Genomic DNA, 16,769 nt, shown 5'->3' on the forward strand with positions numbered 1-16,769 from the left:
TACCTGCAGCACCTCCAGGAACCACGGGACATACCTGCAGCACCTCCAGGAGGACCTCATCGCACTCTGCACACCCATGTACCAGGCACACAATCTAAGGAAGGCCCGAGATTTGCCAAGGCTTTTACATGCTTAAACCATTTTGTTTTCAATGGTCTTTGGGTTCCAGAATGCCCTCCGATATTAAATCAAAGTGGTTCAGGTGAGCAGCTGCTCTGTGTGTGGCAGCAGGCAGTCACAGGAGCTGTGCCGCACTGCTCATGCCAGAGTCACCATGAATCACTGTGCTCCCATGGTGACATGGACCTACCACTGCTGCCCAGCCCTGCCACAACAGTACCACAAAATAAGCTGACAAGCAAACTAGCATCTTATAGTCAGAACAAACAAAGTCTAATTCTTTCTTTAGGTAGGAAAGGAATTGTTCTGAGATCCTTCCCACAATGTAGGAGCAGAATTAAAGCAGCAAAATAAAAAGGAAGGATGGCCTAATGGTTATCAACCTAACTGGAAAAGGAGGACATAGTAGAAACAAGGATTTTTCTTAACAATTTATAAGGATCTACATTTGTCACTATCTTCCAATTAAGTTATTGGTAATAATAATTTGCACTTCTGTAGCATTTACAGTCTATGAAAGTAGTAAGTATTAGGCTCTTTTTGCTAGTGGATAACTTAAGGCTAACTGTAGCTGGAAACACAGCCAGACAGTAAGAGAATCAGACTCTCAGGCACTAGCCTTTCAAGTAGATTTCAGATTACTAATAGGCACAGGGATTGCCACTAAGTGATATTTAGTTGCTTTGTTCTTGGTTTTCCATAAAGATGACTATCTGCTAGTCTACACAATCTTATATATAAACATACATTTATTAAGTTTGCATATAATGACTGCTGTTCATCTATTTAAAAGCTATGCTGTCACCAGCTACTTAATTTGCTCCAAACTACGCTCTCAATAGCAAGCACGGTGACCATAGATTAGACAAATAATGAAAAAAACAGTCTCTGTTTCCCCCTTTTTAAAAATGTTATCTCAGAGTTGCAACCACCATCTGACTGGCTTGGCCTTGACCAGCAGTGGTCTTGGCTGGCATTGGCTCTGTTGGACATGGGGGAAGCTTCTAGCAGCCTCTCACAGAAAACACCCCTGTAGCCCCCCTGCTACCAAGTCTTGCCATGCAAACCCAATACAAAGCTTTAATTACACATCAGATCTCTTGCCAGATCCTGCATGTAATTATACTACCAAGCAAATCCTTGTTGCTGCAGACACAATCACTAAAACTTTGGACAAATGCTTCTAAATAACATAGCTGTGAAAATGTCTGCACCAAGGCACATGTTTATGTTATACTTCCACCAGTTTCGAGTCTTGTACAGAAATTAAGCTTTGTCTTAAAAAAATAAATCCCTTAAATTGTATTACACATACAAAAAGTGAAGTTCTTCATGTGTGGGCTGCTCTCTTTGAACACTCTCTCACATAAACCACTGCACAATTCTCCTAAAACCAGACACTTATCTCAAGAAAAATAGATGTGCCAAATTAGTTTGTATGACTGTGAGCAAAAGCATTTTAAAATAAATGGTATTATTTGCTTAACTGCCAGAACTATATTTTTTGTTATGATAATCATTCAATATTCCACTTTCGGCTTCCCAATTCATAGTTCACCAATATCTTGGGTTTAATCAGAAGCATCTATGGTATTATTGTGTCATTAATAATTCTACTAAAAGCACCAAAACCTAGTTCACATAAACTTAATTTACTAAACTCATTTATACTGCCAAGGCAGTCAGAGGTCCAGACAAACAAAGTGAAATACTCTATGGCAGGTCATTAATTTTAAAATACTGTCAAACCATCCTCAGTCTAGCTTTCATTATTAATTTGCAACCAACTGTTCCCTCACTCAGCTGTAATCTTTCATGGAGGGCTGTTTTTTAAACAGAATACGGAGCACTAACACAGAAAAGTAACGGGAGCTTTCTTTAAGGCGTCATCTTTTTAAAATTTCCTCACATCCCACACTCTGAAAACTCATCCACGCAACAGATAACTTTAAGCTTTTTCTTACCCCTCAGCGGAAAACAACCTTGCCGGTCAAAAAAGGGAGATCCACAGCTCACTACGAATGCAGAGGAGCGATGGGGGAGATCCTCTGCTCTCTCCTGCTTCCTTGGGTGGGAAAGGAAATTGCTTGTGATTTCTCTGGCAGACAGGAGCCAGCAGAGACAAGAAACTGAAAAACCTGGCTTGTCTTCCCCCCTGCCTGCAGTGCCCCGCATCAAAGAATGCTGGTGGGGTGAGCTGCTGAGGCAGCTGCTCCCCAGGTCCCCTCAAACAAAACATGGTGCCCACAGAGAACTGCCTGGTCAGACAGGTCAGACAAAGCCAACAGTCTGCTCTGCCCTGGGTTGTCCTGTACGGCAGGGGCATCCATCCTTTCCCTCCCTTTCTCTCAAACTCAGAAGACCTGACAACTCTGTCAAGCACATTTGAGAATATCAGCAACACCTACATTTTGGTCAAAGATGCCATATACCATGATGTGAAATTATATATTATTTCCAGCAAGACCTGTACGTTGGTACATTACCATCTACTGTTGAAGTTTTACAATCTCTGCTACCGGTCTCTACATGTTGTGCTTTTGATACCACAGTGTTGCAAAAGAGGTGCTGGGTCCCCTATATGAAACATACACATCGATACTTTATTAAAAAATTCTTTAGGTAAATACTCTCTTGGATACTCAATTTGACATAAATAGTAATTTTACTTTCACCAGCTTTTAGAATGTCTTTTTTTAATATCTTTAAAGGTATTATAAAAGGTATTACAAAATACGTTTCATAGAACAGAAGATACTCACTTCTGGCAAAAGCAGAAACATGAAGATTTCACCTTGATATTGAACAAAGATCTGATAAACTACTCGGGCCTTCTGAAAAACAAAAAGTTTTGCCTCTTCCAGAGAAAAAAACATAAGAGAACTTCCAGGGTTAAATCTATTAACCAATCTATTTAGTACACAAACATGATGCAATTGGATATAGAGCTAGAGCTAACAATTGGATGTATCACAGGTAATAGAGCACATGTGTGCGTGTACGTATATACATGCTCACATACACAGCACCAGCACGCCAGAAATACATAGGGTTTTATTCCTCTGTCTTTCCTCCTCCATCCCAAGTCTGCTAGAACAATACGAAAGAAGTATTAGCAAGGTTCCACAAATGCAAAACCCCAAACATAACTATGTAAGCCTAAACCAATTATCTGCATACTCATTGCATAATGATTACATTTAGCATATGCAATACAAAAAATCTCATGCAGTGACCTTCAAGACGCTCACAAAACAACAAGGCATTCTTGATACTGCTTATTTTTCAGAGTATAAGGTTTTCTCCAATGTCTATAAGGACTGCATGCCCAGCATGTTAATTCCTCTGTGTTTTATAATTATGCCGCCAATTAATGCCATTTAAAGAGCAAATATCATGAGAAAAATATACAAAATAAGATTACCCACAGAGAAACAGTTACACTATTTGACAGTTTTTTAATTCTACCCTTTTCTTCTTCTTCAGCAGAACATTAGCAAGTAAAAGTCCGTATTAAAGGAAGAACCACAATGTTGTTTGTACAAGTATGAGAAGAATTTGAAATGCAGACTGGATTGGATAAGGGTAGCTCTAGATAATCTGGAAGTGTTCAGAAGCTAGTATGTTCCAAACAGTGCCTAAGAGTGATTTTAAAGGAAGGTATTTAAACAATTGTGGCCTGAACACCTAAAAATCCCTGCCAGTTCTTAATGCAATGAAACACATCTCTCTTTATAGGAGGAGGGGAGGTAAATTACACAAACACGCAGAAGTTAGCAGTACTACCAGTTTAAAACTTTTTTTTTTTCTTTTTAAAGGGCAGGTGACTTTTGGAGATGAGTATCTCTACCCATATTTGGGCTTAATTCTTGTTATTTATGTTCTGACCATCTGGTCTATTTGACCAAATCTGGAAAAAACTGCCTTAAGAACATACATGGAGAAAAGATGCATAATTAAAACAGGTAAGCTGTATTTCTTATGTTTGCAAATTACAGAGAGGGAAATTTTACTACTAGTGGCAGTGGCAAATAATCAGAACTGTCTGCATGGGGTTTTCCCATAGTTAGATAACATTTCCCCTTCTCTCCATTCCAGCCAGAAATATATATATGAGTGATCCTGTCCCTGTGCTAGGGCAGATGCTCAGTCCATCTAGCTTCAGCTATCTCCACCTCCTCTTTTATCAGCTTTTTATCAGCACCAGGACCTAAGATTATACAAAAGGATTTCACAATGCATGATGGTATTCTTTTAATATTTTCAGGTAGACAAGAAAATTGACCCAAACTTGCAGTCTTTTCCATCACAGTAATTTTGCCTTGGACTCTGGGATTTGGCCAGACTGCCAGGGTCTGATTTCATTAAGCTTGAATAGTCATGCAAAACCTAGTTTATGACTATGTGGTAAATTGCTTGCTTTATTTGCATATTAATAAGCAGATCATAGCTAGAGGAGGTTAAAGATGTCATTACAGACAAACCAGGGTTTATTAAACATAAAAAAATACCAGACAAAGCTTCCTACCCCATTCTCTTTTTCCCCCAAAACTACTTACCTAGCCTACTTAAATTCATCATAAACCCACATTTAAATTTCTAGAATACTCCAAGAAAGAATAAAGACTTTCAGATGTTTCTCTCTGAATATATTTTAACCTGGTCTTTTTGTTTATTGTATTGCAAATCATAAAACCTGCATAGACAGTAACCCAAGCTACAACCATTGAGCACACACCCCCTTCTAATCATCACCCTGCCTTCACACAAACCTTACAGGCAGTAACAGCCCCACCACAGCTACCTGCGTGCTCCTTGATGTTACACAGACAAAGCCAGCTGCGAACATTACCCAGAACACACTAAGGTAACACAACTGATGCACTGTGTCAGCTTATTGCTAACCAGGCATTTCAATTTCTTTCATAGATTGGCACACTTACTAACATCTCTCTTTGAAATAAAAGCTTTAAGTAAAGGTTGATAGAAGAGAAATAGTTGTGCCTTGTTTTAACTAATATTATTGCTGGAAATATTTCATTTTATTTTTAAACTGATGTTAATAACACATTGAATGTTTCAGATGAGTGAAAAGATAAGAAGCATTGCCATGCTGACAGACTGGAAACGGCAGATGATGACAAAGCAAATACCCCAAGGAACACAGGAAAAATTTACCAGCTCTTCTATGAAAGTTAAGCTTCAACCACAGCCACAGACCTACTGTTTTGCCCCAACTCTGGGGACATTAAATTCTGTTCTGCCTCTCACATCCCTTAATTAAGCAGTAAAGCAATTCTCTGACCTAACACCTTTGCAACTGTTATTTAAGGATATCAATGCAGAAATGGATTTTTCCTGCTCAAAAAGTGATAGTATTTCTTTGCTTTATAACCTCTTCAGTGCAAATGCTATCTTTTTGGCTTTCTGGTTTTCTCTTTTCATCATTCTGATGCAATGGAGTCCGTGCTTCTTAGAAACGCTCCACGATATACGGAATAAGCCAGAGTAACAACTGGTGTAAATTTAGTACTACACCAAGTATGAGGTGATCCCAAAGCATTCAAACATTTATCCATCTCTGTACTGATAAACAAGTAAGAGTCAATGGTAAATCTGCTTGAGTATTCAGTGACATGGACACAGGACTTCCAGTGAGTTTATTTTTGAGACAATTATGTGACACTATAAAAGCATTGTTCTCTTAGTCAAAATAGTTGACAGTTAAAATAATCTCAAAGAAAGATACACTTTGGCTTTTCTGATTATTTCTTACACTTTAAATGAGAAGAGGAAGCTTCCTGCTATTTTTCTAAAAAAAGTCTTCTATGATTTTTATTTTTAATTTTTTTTTTATGCCACTTACTTTAAAAACTGTAGAATGATGAAGAATTAGCTAGAAGGAAAACTTCATGAGTCCCACTGAAGCAGTTTATTCTGGAACACCATTTATAGAAATGCCATTTTGTCATTTTTACCCTGAACAGAAACTGTATGTGATATTTCCACCCTTATACAACTGAACTCATTATACTGTTTCCATAACAACAAACAGCAGTACATGAAATTAGATCCCAATAAGATTCTGAGAAAATTAAGTTACAGCCTGCTAATGTGTCTCTTAGAGACTCATACAGTGAATGAAAAACCAAATCTGCAAAGCTGGCAATGTGGGTACCTAATAATAGCGGTACAAGAGGTTAATATCTCATGAAGGGAATCAGGGAAAAATTGCCTTAGCCTATACCCACTAGGTAAGAAAAATTTCTGTTTGCCACAGAGGCTGTACAGATGGACACATTTAACTCAGTGTTTTATCCCAGAGTTGCCCAAATAGCTGCTTCAGCAAAAAAAGAGTAACCGCACCATGGGGTAGATTGTCAGACAATAGCTTGTCAGTTGGAAAGTTTCTTCCTAACTCTTAAGGACTCCTACAGTCCTTCCTTTCTGTTCCAGATTAATACACACAACTGAAGTCTTTAAACTTTTATAGTTGTCTATAGCTGAAGACTATATACAACTAATTTCTTTCAGACGCTGCTTTGATTTTGTAAAACAAAACTAAAAGCAGTGAAATGAGTCCATGACTGACCTGTTCTCAAAGGAACTTGGTGTTAACACAGCACCTAATGAACTCCAGTGCTAAACTCTGTTGCTGCTCTAATTCAAATAATTTTAACCTCGCAGTGACCTGTAACACCATTGCCCTACACACAATATAGCCAGGTGTAAAGTCTGTTCCAAACTAGTAGTTAAGGGAAGAGACTTCTTTCCTCACTAGAGCCTGGTTTTGTAACTGTTCGATGATGACAGATAAAAGCACATCTAACAATTTTAATGGAATTTAATAAAATATTGCTACAAACTCATAAGACAGTCACAACCCTAGATATGCTACTTCTTCCTCTTCTCCCCCATCCTTCAACTTCCAATGGCAAGCAGCTGTACAGCGTTCCTCTGACTCAGAGGAATGGAGAAAAGAATGATGGAGGTGCCTAATCTCAATAAAAGGCATCATTCTTCAGAACCACTGATTTGCTTCTGATACAAAGCACATACAACTTTTAATACAGGAAGCAACACCCTGCATGACTGTAGTGGTTTAACCCCAGCTGGTAACTGACTACCACGCAGCTGCCTGCTTACTCCCTCACCCAGAGGGATGGGAAGGACAATTGGAATGGAACGCAAAACTTGATGGTTGAGATAAAAACAATTTAATAATTGAAATAGAATAAAAATGAATGAACAACAGTAAAAATGATGACAATAACAGTTATAATGAAAAGGGGGAGGAAAAGAATAAAATCCAGAGGAAAAGGAAGAAACACCTGTTGACCGATGCCCAGCCAGTCCCTGAGCAATGGTTGGCCTGCCTCAGCTAACCCCCCCCTGGGATATATACCAGGTATGACATCCCATGGTATGGAACACCCCTTTGGCCAGTTCGGGTCAGCTGACCTGGCTGTATCCCCTCCCAATTCCTTGTGCCCCTCCAGCCTTTCCACTAACAAGGCCTGAGGAAATGAAAGGTCTCACATCAAAGCCGAAACACAGCATCGCACTAGCTCCTAAGAAGATAATTCTATTCCAGCTGAAACCAGGACAATTACATACCTATCTACAGGCCACTAGTACATGAGGATGGCAAAAAAGGAAAAATTCAAAACCTGACTCTATCATAGCCCAGTGGAGCGCTTTGTTTCAGATACCTAAGACATCAAATTTTCAACATTTGAAGGATGTAAACTGGTTTCCTAGAGAAAAAAAATATCTGAAGCTTAAGCTAGATAGTAAGATTTTTGCGGGCAAAGTCTCTTCAGGAGATTTTAATCATCATTCATAATGCTTTTTTACACAGCCATAATAAATAGTGACAATGCAGCAGAGGAGTAAATGGATATCCTGGGGAGAGACCAGCACTCAGAATATTTGTCTGCAGGGGACACACAACTAGCCAAATTCAAGGACTGAAATCCAGGCATTCTGCCATAACTCACATGGCCTGAAGACCTAACAAAAGCATAAATAAATAAATAAAATTAACTGAAATAAAGGACACTGTCAAGGCCAGAAAGTCTAAAATTAGCAACAGTAGCCATGTTTAGGTTTGCATTACACAAGTAATTGCCAGGCACGGTCTCTTGTGCTGGTCAGGTTACATATCAAAGCAGATGAATCCTCATTACTATACAGAGACAAACCATTACTGTCTTTCAGCACCTGCTTTCTTCTCCGATTTGAATGAACAAGAAGGCAACAAGGGCAGACCGTTCATGCTTCTGTCACAACGTTATTCCCACTTCAAACCAGATGATGTAGCGCTGCACTAAAGGGACACCTTATTAGAAGATATGCCAGACATCTTTGTGGGACACTGAACTGCCATAGCACTAAAATCTTCATCTACACCCTATTGCAAAAAAGTTCTTCAAAGCATAACAATCCAAAAGTTTAGGAACAGAAACCAGATTTCAAATATATACTTTACTTATTAAAAATCTGATGCATTAGTTTTCTTGCAAGAACCAAATTCCATTGTAAAGTTTCCATCATCTTACTGTGTGTTGCTCCTGAACATCAAAAGGACTAATCCATCAAGTATTTGCTCTAGTCAAAAATAATCCTACTGCCCTAGTAATGTTCACAAAAATAGAGGCCTGGTCTACCAAAAATTTTTGAAAGCATATAAATTTGAAATACAGTTCCCTCAGTGAAGGATCTGATAATCTGCAAGAACAAATATGTAGAAATGATCCATGCTCTGAACCTGTTGTGATGACCACAAATGTGTATTTTTCCTTAGTCCTCACAGGAATAGCAATCACAATATAGAGTAGTATATAATATGCATTCACACCAAAATGCCTTTTATGAGTTTACCTATCCTGAATAGATTTCAGTAGAACAGCTTACGTGTAGGTATGTAAGTACAGAGCATAACAAAAGTGGTTTTCTTTTAGGCTGAAAGCCATCTTCTGGGATAACTCACTCCATGATGAGCCCAGGATATCTAGTCAGTGCATGTGAAGGACAAAGAACTTCCAGCATTCACATTTGAATCACTTTTCATGGTATTAGGAAATGCTGTCAGTCACCCATATCTGGATGGAAGTGTGGATTATGAGCATTTTCCAAAAAATTCATCTTTCAAGTACTAAATACAGAGTAGGGTTAGCTTCTAATTTCAATAACCCAAATGCAAATTTCAGCCTTTTGAAAACAAAGACAGCAAGGTATCCTTTGGTGAACAAGACTGACATCGAACGAGAAATATTCATCAGCAGCACATCAAAAACCTAAGTGCTTGTGGTCCAAACAGCTTTCTGTACAAGAACAGAGTGGGTCACTGCGACGGATACACTCCTGTCACTTAGGCATGTGCACCAGTCAAGCTGGGTAGGACAAGGCGGAGCACTTAAGTGATACTACTTTTGATGTAACCTTACTCATTTTACAAAAAATTGTTTCTTCAGTCTAGTGAATAAGACAGGAGAAAGAGTAGCTGTTACTCAGTAGAAAACCATATAGGCATGTGATTGCCTCATTGGTTCTTCAATAATACAAGGTTCCATTAAAAAAAAAATAGTTTCTACTCCTTGTAAAATAGATAACCCTCCCCAACTGATTAGATATGAAGCCCAAAGGTCTCTTCAGATAGAAAGAAAAAACAACAGATTGTTGTAAAAATAAAAAACACCACACAACAAAGTGAACCAAACATCACCCCCTCTCCCCTGTCCTCACTTGTCTTACTGCTTTAAGCGTCAAGTCCCAGCAGTGACAACTTCATTATGATTTCAAATACTTTCTAATCTATGATCACTGATACAAACAGCAGGCATATTCTTGGATAAAATGCTGGCAACTTGAGTAAAGTCAAGATCTGTAAATATCAGCACTGTTACCATTCCTCCTGTAGGATTTCCAAAAATAGGCCACTTGCTTATTGAACAAAAAGTGGCAAATAGCTTGATAAGTTTTCCAAATCTTAAAACAATTACAGATAATGAAGCTGAAGTTTTGATTTTTGTATGGTGGTTTCAAACATAAAAATAAACAGTATCACTACTTAATTAAGGTTACTTTAGTCCTGTGGAACCTTTGAGAAAAAGCAGTACCTAAACAAATAAAAAACCCACAACTAACCTACAAAGTAAAAACAAAAGAATAAAAAGGCCAAAGCACATGAAGTTTTTCTTTACATCCCCCAAAACTACCACTGGTACTCTTATACTGTGGAAGTAATACTAAATCTCTAAAGGTTATTAACTTGACTTTCTGTTCCTAATAACCTTAATCTCAGAAAACACACTACAACTTCCACTTGCCTGAAGCACCCATAATTACACTGAAAAGAGAAATAAACTTTATTAACAAACTGCATATTGTACTATGAGTGGCACTGACTTTCTCTACCTCTTCTTTGGTAAGACCCAGAATTTGCTGATGGGAAAGATGGATGTTTTATTTTTAAAGTTTTATTGAATATAGAAAGTATTAATACTTAAAACTTAACCTGCCTTTTCATAAGTGCAGTAAAGACACCCAGTGCTGCTACCACTTTTACACATTTTTGGACTTAATTATGTGCCATCAATATTAATGTCATTTGCTAAGAATCATCTTTCCAGTAGTTTCCTGTGCTGCTACACTAAAAATGATTAAGTCTAGCAAAGAAGCTGTAGAATAGGTAATATTAATACTGCATTCATCTTGAAAGCTACACATCAGCAAGCTGGAAAAATAATAAATGCCAATAGAAAAGGTACTGCTAGATAATAATTTTTTATGGCAAGAAATCAAAATCCTATGCAGAAGGGCATTAACAGTCAATGAATTACTTACAAGACTTTTGAGAGCAATCCAAATACCAACAGTTAAAATTAATTCAAATCCAGTGAGAATGTTGATGAAGTAAATTACAACTCCACAAATTTTACCAGCAGGAAGAGCAAGAATAAGAGTAGCATAACCTCACCGTCTATTTTAATGTACGTTTTTTTAATCCGTTTTCTTTAATTCATAGAATGTAAAGAATATAGGACCTTTGTTTAAACAGACAGCTTTTCTCGTCAAGCACAGAGTTGTTTTGATTCTCAGAAAAAGATTTATTGAGCTCTATCTGAGAGAGCAGAAAGAAATAAATTCATAACTTTCAGTAATTTTGAAGCCAAGTCTTCTCCCTTATGGCTTTTTTAACAGCAGTGCAGAAATTAATGCTGGTTTAGTGAGGTTAAAACAAAAGCAAAAAATATGCTTTTGGAGAATTAAACCTAAAATATATGCATGCAAGCTGGTACGCATCGATAAAGTTTCCTGCAATTTTAATGAATCTGGAATTCAAAACCCATAAAATTAAAAATAAGATACTTTTAATTTTTGCTCCAGAGCAACCATATAAAAACCAGTTAGACTGATTCTAAGAACTGTTGAAAACAATAAAGAAGAACCTCATTCATCTTCAATAACAATTTTGGTCATGGGTTCAACTGAATCTCAAATCAATCCCTGTTCCCTGCAGTACTCATTTAGAAATGATAAAGTACTTAAATAACAGGGCACAGAAGAAGTTTGCTATAAAAGCTGCCTATAGTAAAACAGATTTGAAAAGATCTATTAGCTGTAAATATAAATGCTGAATATGTAATTTAATGCAAGTAGTATTGTGTACTAAGATAAATAATTCACTGTTTCCTGGGCTGTCTCCTCAAAATGTATTTGCAACTGAACGACAGAAATTAGCAGCTCTTCAGAACCACCACAGCTTTAATGGTATCTTTGAGAGGATATCTTGTGCTAGCCGACGAACACAATTCCTACAGGCATGGAAGAAGAAAGCTCCCTGATCCTTTTTGCATTTACTTTTTGTTTTCCTAGTGCATTATGTGCTAGTGAACACGGTAAGAGGGCAAGCCTCGTACGCATTTGGCATAACTCCTCCAAGTTCTCAGGCTTGGACTTTATAAAATGCTGGTTTTTACACTGAAATCTATGGGTCTGTATGCAATTTCTAGATATGACAATATTTTTCCTGTGACCAAATACTCTGCTGATTATCAGCCATATTGGCTATGATTTCTGGTGACTATCAAAAGTGGTTGCTTCTTAGTTTTACTGGAGTGCTCTCAAACTTTTCTCAGGAAAAGTTTACAGAAATATATTCCCTAATGGCCATTACATATGCTTCTGCTATACTCTTCAATCATTATATTTCTATGATAACTAATGATAATTTTCTGATGTATAGAAGTCTATCAAAGACTTCGCTGTCCTCATTCCAGGACTATTCTGCATGTGAAATAGTTATAGTAACACATCTATCAACAGAAATAAAACATATTAAAAACTAACTTGTCTAACAATATTTTAATACTTCTAACACTGCTGCTCTATCCCTTTCTTCACATAATTTCATATTTGCTCATTATGCACTGCAACATAGTTGGTCATGGAGCACCACCTCACGTGGGTGAAAGCCTGGCGTGCTAATCCAGGCCGACAGCCTGCTTGTATTTGATAGCTGAAGTAGGGCTATTTTGCTCCTTTCCCTCCCCAAATCCAAGGCAGAGGAATAAGGAACAGGTAAGGGAAGATCTTCCCCCAGTCATTTCATCTTTCGTGGAAAGACTACTAAAAATATTCATTATGCTTAAAATACATAAGGACTTCCTAAAGCTAGAGAAAAGCCAAACCTCACACTTCCATGAAACAAACTTCCACTTACCAGGAACACCAGTTGATGAAGTTTTAAGATTTCGAGGTCAGATAGAACTTTAAGGGTGGAAATGAAAGTCCTGTGGATTTGCAAACATGACTAAGCAGATATGGTCCATAAATCATCTCTCCTAAACCCTAGTTACCTGAACTATGATTTCTCAAAGTAGGACCTACAAGCAAGTTAATTCAAATTACATTTAACTGAAATGAAGGAAGCAATTCACACCTCATAGCTATTGTTTCAGGCCCTCTTGTAAACTCAGGAAACAATTTCAACACTTCTGAAGCTCTTTCCATGTTTGGAATGTTTTCTTTGCAACTATTTGAAAGGCCTCAAAAACCTGTAATACAAATGTGAATATGAATTGTGCTTTATCTAGACATTCAAGTGTTCTGCATATTTGACCTCTGTAAATGTGACTATCATACAAATAAACACTATGTTTCCACAAACTTCTTGCTATTTTTTACTCGAGGTCCTCAAACTTCTTACCATTCTAAGGAAAAACACCTCCTATATTACTTCTGTGTAAATCAAAAGACAAAACAAAACCAACCCCAACTACCTAATTTTCCATCACCTACTTTTTTTCCCCTTCAGTATCTAGAATGTTGCTCTTAACTTCTTTTACTGCTAAACACAGAACAGAATTTCACTTCATGTTTCGAGTTTTACCATGAGTCTTTCTAGTTATCTTACGACACATGTTCCTTGTTTTTTGGTCTTTCCCAACACATTATTTGCCACCACACACATTCAGGAAGAGCAGAGAAGAATACTCATTTCCAACAGTACAATCAAGCATAATTTAAATGATATGAAGAAACATTTGGAATTTTTTTTTGCATGGAATTGTATATCATTACTATGGCAATTTAAATCATGCATAGGAAGTACACATCTTATATTTCCAGAAATTCATTATATTCTTCAGCAGTCAGCTCTATTAGACTAATGTAATAACACTGCTAGCCACCACACATAAGTCATAAGTAGTACAATTGGATTTCTCTGCTTATTGTGTTTTCAATTTGAATAATAGCTATATTATTCAATTGCAAATATCTTTTTTGTCTAAATACTCTTGTTATATTTAGTTGGAGCTGGGACAGCATCATCAAACAGTAAGGAGAAATTAAATAGCCTGTTTCTATTGTATTGGTATACAAACTCCTAGATTTTGTGAGGTGCTTTACCTTACTATAGCACTAAAAAATAAAGTCTGACCCCTTTACGCTACTGTTATGAATAGTACAGTCAGCAGAAATATTTTGAATTGGCAAAATTAGTCTAAATTTTCCCAAATGTTTGTTGCCAACTTTATAAGAAAGAGAGCTTTGTAGTGGTCCAAAAAGGACGGCAAGTACAATGTAAGTTGTTGTCTATGTGGAGAAGCAAGCTGGAACAGCTGTTCCACAGCAGCTCCCACAGCAGATGCTCTTATTTCAGAAAAAGTGCTTTTTTACACATTAAGAAAGAGTACAAGCCAAGGCACCCTGAGGCTTCGGCTGTGTGGAGTAATACAACACTCATAAAGAGTCAACGTGAAAGAGTCACTGTTTTTCAGTACATACACTGGAGTATTTCATATGGGTTTAATCCCCCCTCCCTTTCCTTTCAGACAGTAGACAACTCTTAAGCGATTTCTAGGGATTGATCAGGTTGAAAAATATTGTAGGTAAGAGAGGCACCAGGAGTTGAACGGAAGATTACTCAACCATGTGATCCAGGAGATGATTCCAGCATGATTTCGGACATCCCATACAATATTGCTGCAGTGAAGTAGTTCATCTGTAGAGGGAATCTTCTAATGGGGGAAATCTTTAGGTTTTAAGATACTGTGTAGGAAGGCCAAAAGATTTCTGTTTTAAACAGAAACAGAATTCCACTATTTAAAGACAATAAAAATAAACCTGGGTGTCAAACAAGAATTTAAGTGCTCATACAAAATGAGTCTAAAATAGGTAAAAAATAAAGATGACTGTTTTTCAAAAATCGAAGTAGATTGATTTTTGCTCTGCAATCTAAACAAAGACATTTCAGTTTATTTCATTCAATGTTTATATTGCCATTTTGTCTCTTTCCTTCCCCCCATTTGCCACTGAAGTAGACTGAAATAGAGGGTAAAGAGGAAAGAATTTAAATTATTTAAGCCTTTGTCAAAAAAATTAACTTCATTTTTTTCCCCAAAACCGACCGCCCTTAAGATGGGAAGAGCTCATTTGCTTTTATACAGTAACTTCCATAAGTATTTGATTTCTTTTTCTTCAGGTAGTGAAATCACGTATATACATTTTGAATGCAAGAGCATCCAAGGGAGAAAGGCAGCACAATAGTCCTGTCTATATCTTAACTAACATTCTTATTTCTCAAAATGGTTAGCCCTTCTAAGCACCTGAAACAATAACCAAACTGAATCCCTTTATTTTTGTTACATACAAGTGTTTTTTCTCTGCCTTGATTTTTATGAAATCCTCAAACAGAAGAGCCCTCAGAGCATGGGCTGGGACCATACAGGAAAACAAAATATTAAATGTAACAACGGAGGGTTGTATTATGTACTCCTCACTGCCAGCAAAGGCCAGGGCTTGGGCTGTGGTTGTGGTTATGTCCCCCTAATAAGCTGGAATGACCTTAGGTGGGGTGGGTTCATAATTCACATGAATGGGTACCTCTTCCCCAAGACCTTGCCATATGCACATACAAACCAGTGATTCAGGCAAATAACATTGCAAACAAGTGATGCGTATGGGTGGAAGGGTTTCAGAACTTTTATTTAAATTGCATTTATTTCAGAAAACTGGTAGTAATTCAAGAAGTAATGGAAATTATTACCAGAACTGTGACTGATCGGACTTAAACCAACTGCATGTAAGAATAAGCATGTACTTCGGGGTTTTCTCACTTTGGCAGCAGGTTAGTAACCATCTTCATCTTTTATGTTGTTATTTACAGGGACATCTGTAGATGTCGGAGCAGCCACCAGAGGGCTCCCACATTTTTTAACAGATTTTGCCTTAAAAGTTTAGAAAGCAGAACTGAAAGATGGAAAATAACAGACCATTACAATGATCTTAAGATACTTGGTAGCTGCAGAGGTTATTTGAGAAAAGATAAAAATCCCCAGATTTTAAAGGCTGTTTTAAAGCCCATGTAGCACTAAACAGAATGGGTCAGAAATTGTGTGCAACCTGTAGACATTTCAGTGAAATGAAACGCCTGATTACTATGTCACCTGGCACCCTGTCTCTCTAGAGAACACCTAAAAACTGGGGGGAAAAACAGACAACAAAACCCCACCACAATAATGCAAACTTCACAGAGAAGCCAACAAGGGTCTAAATTTTATCCTCTGAGAACCAGTGCTTCCACCTGCAGAAGGAAATTTGTCTTTCCATAGAATAAGGTTAAAAAAAAAAAAAAAAAAAGTACAAACCAAAACCAGTACAAGTCTGAGCAAAGCTGAGAAATCACACGTGTATACTCAGATATGGCATTAAAGTAAATACAATTAATTGTTTTCCAGTTCACAAACTGAAGGGAGCTGTTTGGTGACTGTAAATACAGAAATCCACGTGAAAGGTCTGAATGACAAAGCTGCACTCCCCGAACTCCAGGTGTAGGGTGCTGCGGGAGGGGCGATAGGGAATCTCTGCAGCACTTTCAGGTGAAACAATTCAAGGAACTGGGATTAAGAGGGTTGAGCCTACAGTAGCACTCACGGAAGCTTTCACTTAATATTTAAGTTGTAGGCACAGCCATCAGAGATGCAGCACGGAAATTATTTGCCCAACAGCAACCATGCCATTTGTTGCAGAGCACAGAAAGCAGTAACATTCTGGAACAAGTTAGGACTACTAGCAGAAAAAATAGCTGAAGGAATAAATACCTTTACAGCCATATATTTATGGTTCACTGTTTGGGACTA

The 16,769-nt window shown here is 37.5% G+C and overlaps 1 protein-coding gene across 3 annotated transcripts in view; it reads right to left on the reverse strand.

Moving 5' to 3' along the window:
- Positions 1-16,769, reverse strand: part of PRKCE (protein kinase C epsilon) — a 293,743-nt gene that overhangs the window by 142,546 nt on the left and 134,428 nt on the right. The window contains exon 1 of one of the 3 annotated variants that reach the window (XM_027788617.2): positions 2,085-2,310. The exons of the other annotated variants lie outside the window; for them this stretch is intronic. Coding sequence (XP_027644418.1) covers positions 2,085-2,295 — 211 coding nt within the window. The 5' untranslated portion in view covers positions 2,296-2,310. Of the gene's footprint in view, positions 1-2,084; positions 2,311-16,769 lie in introns of those variants that run through there. 3 annotated transcript variants of the gene reach the window in all.

The sequence above is a fragment of the Falco peregrinus genome, chromosome 11, assembly GCF_023634155.1.
Source record: "Falco peregrinus isolate bFalPer1 chromosome 11, bFalPer1.pri, whole genome shotgun sequence".
In the NCBI taxonomy this organism is placed as follows: Eukaryota; Metazoa; Chordata; class Aves; order Falconiformes; family Falconidae; genus Falco; species Falco peregrinus.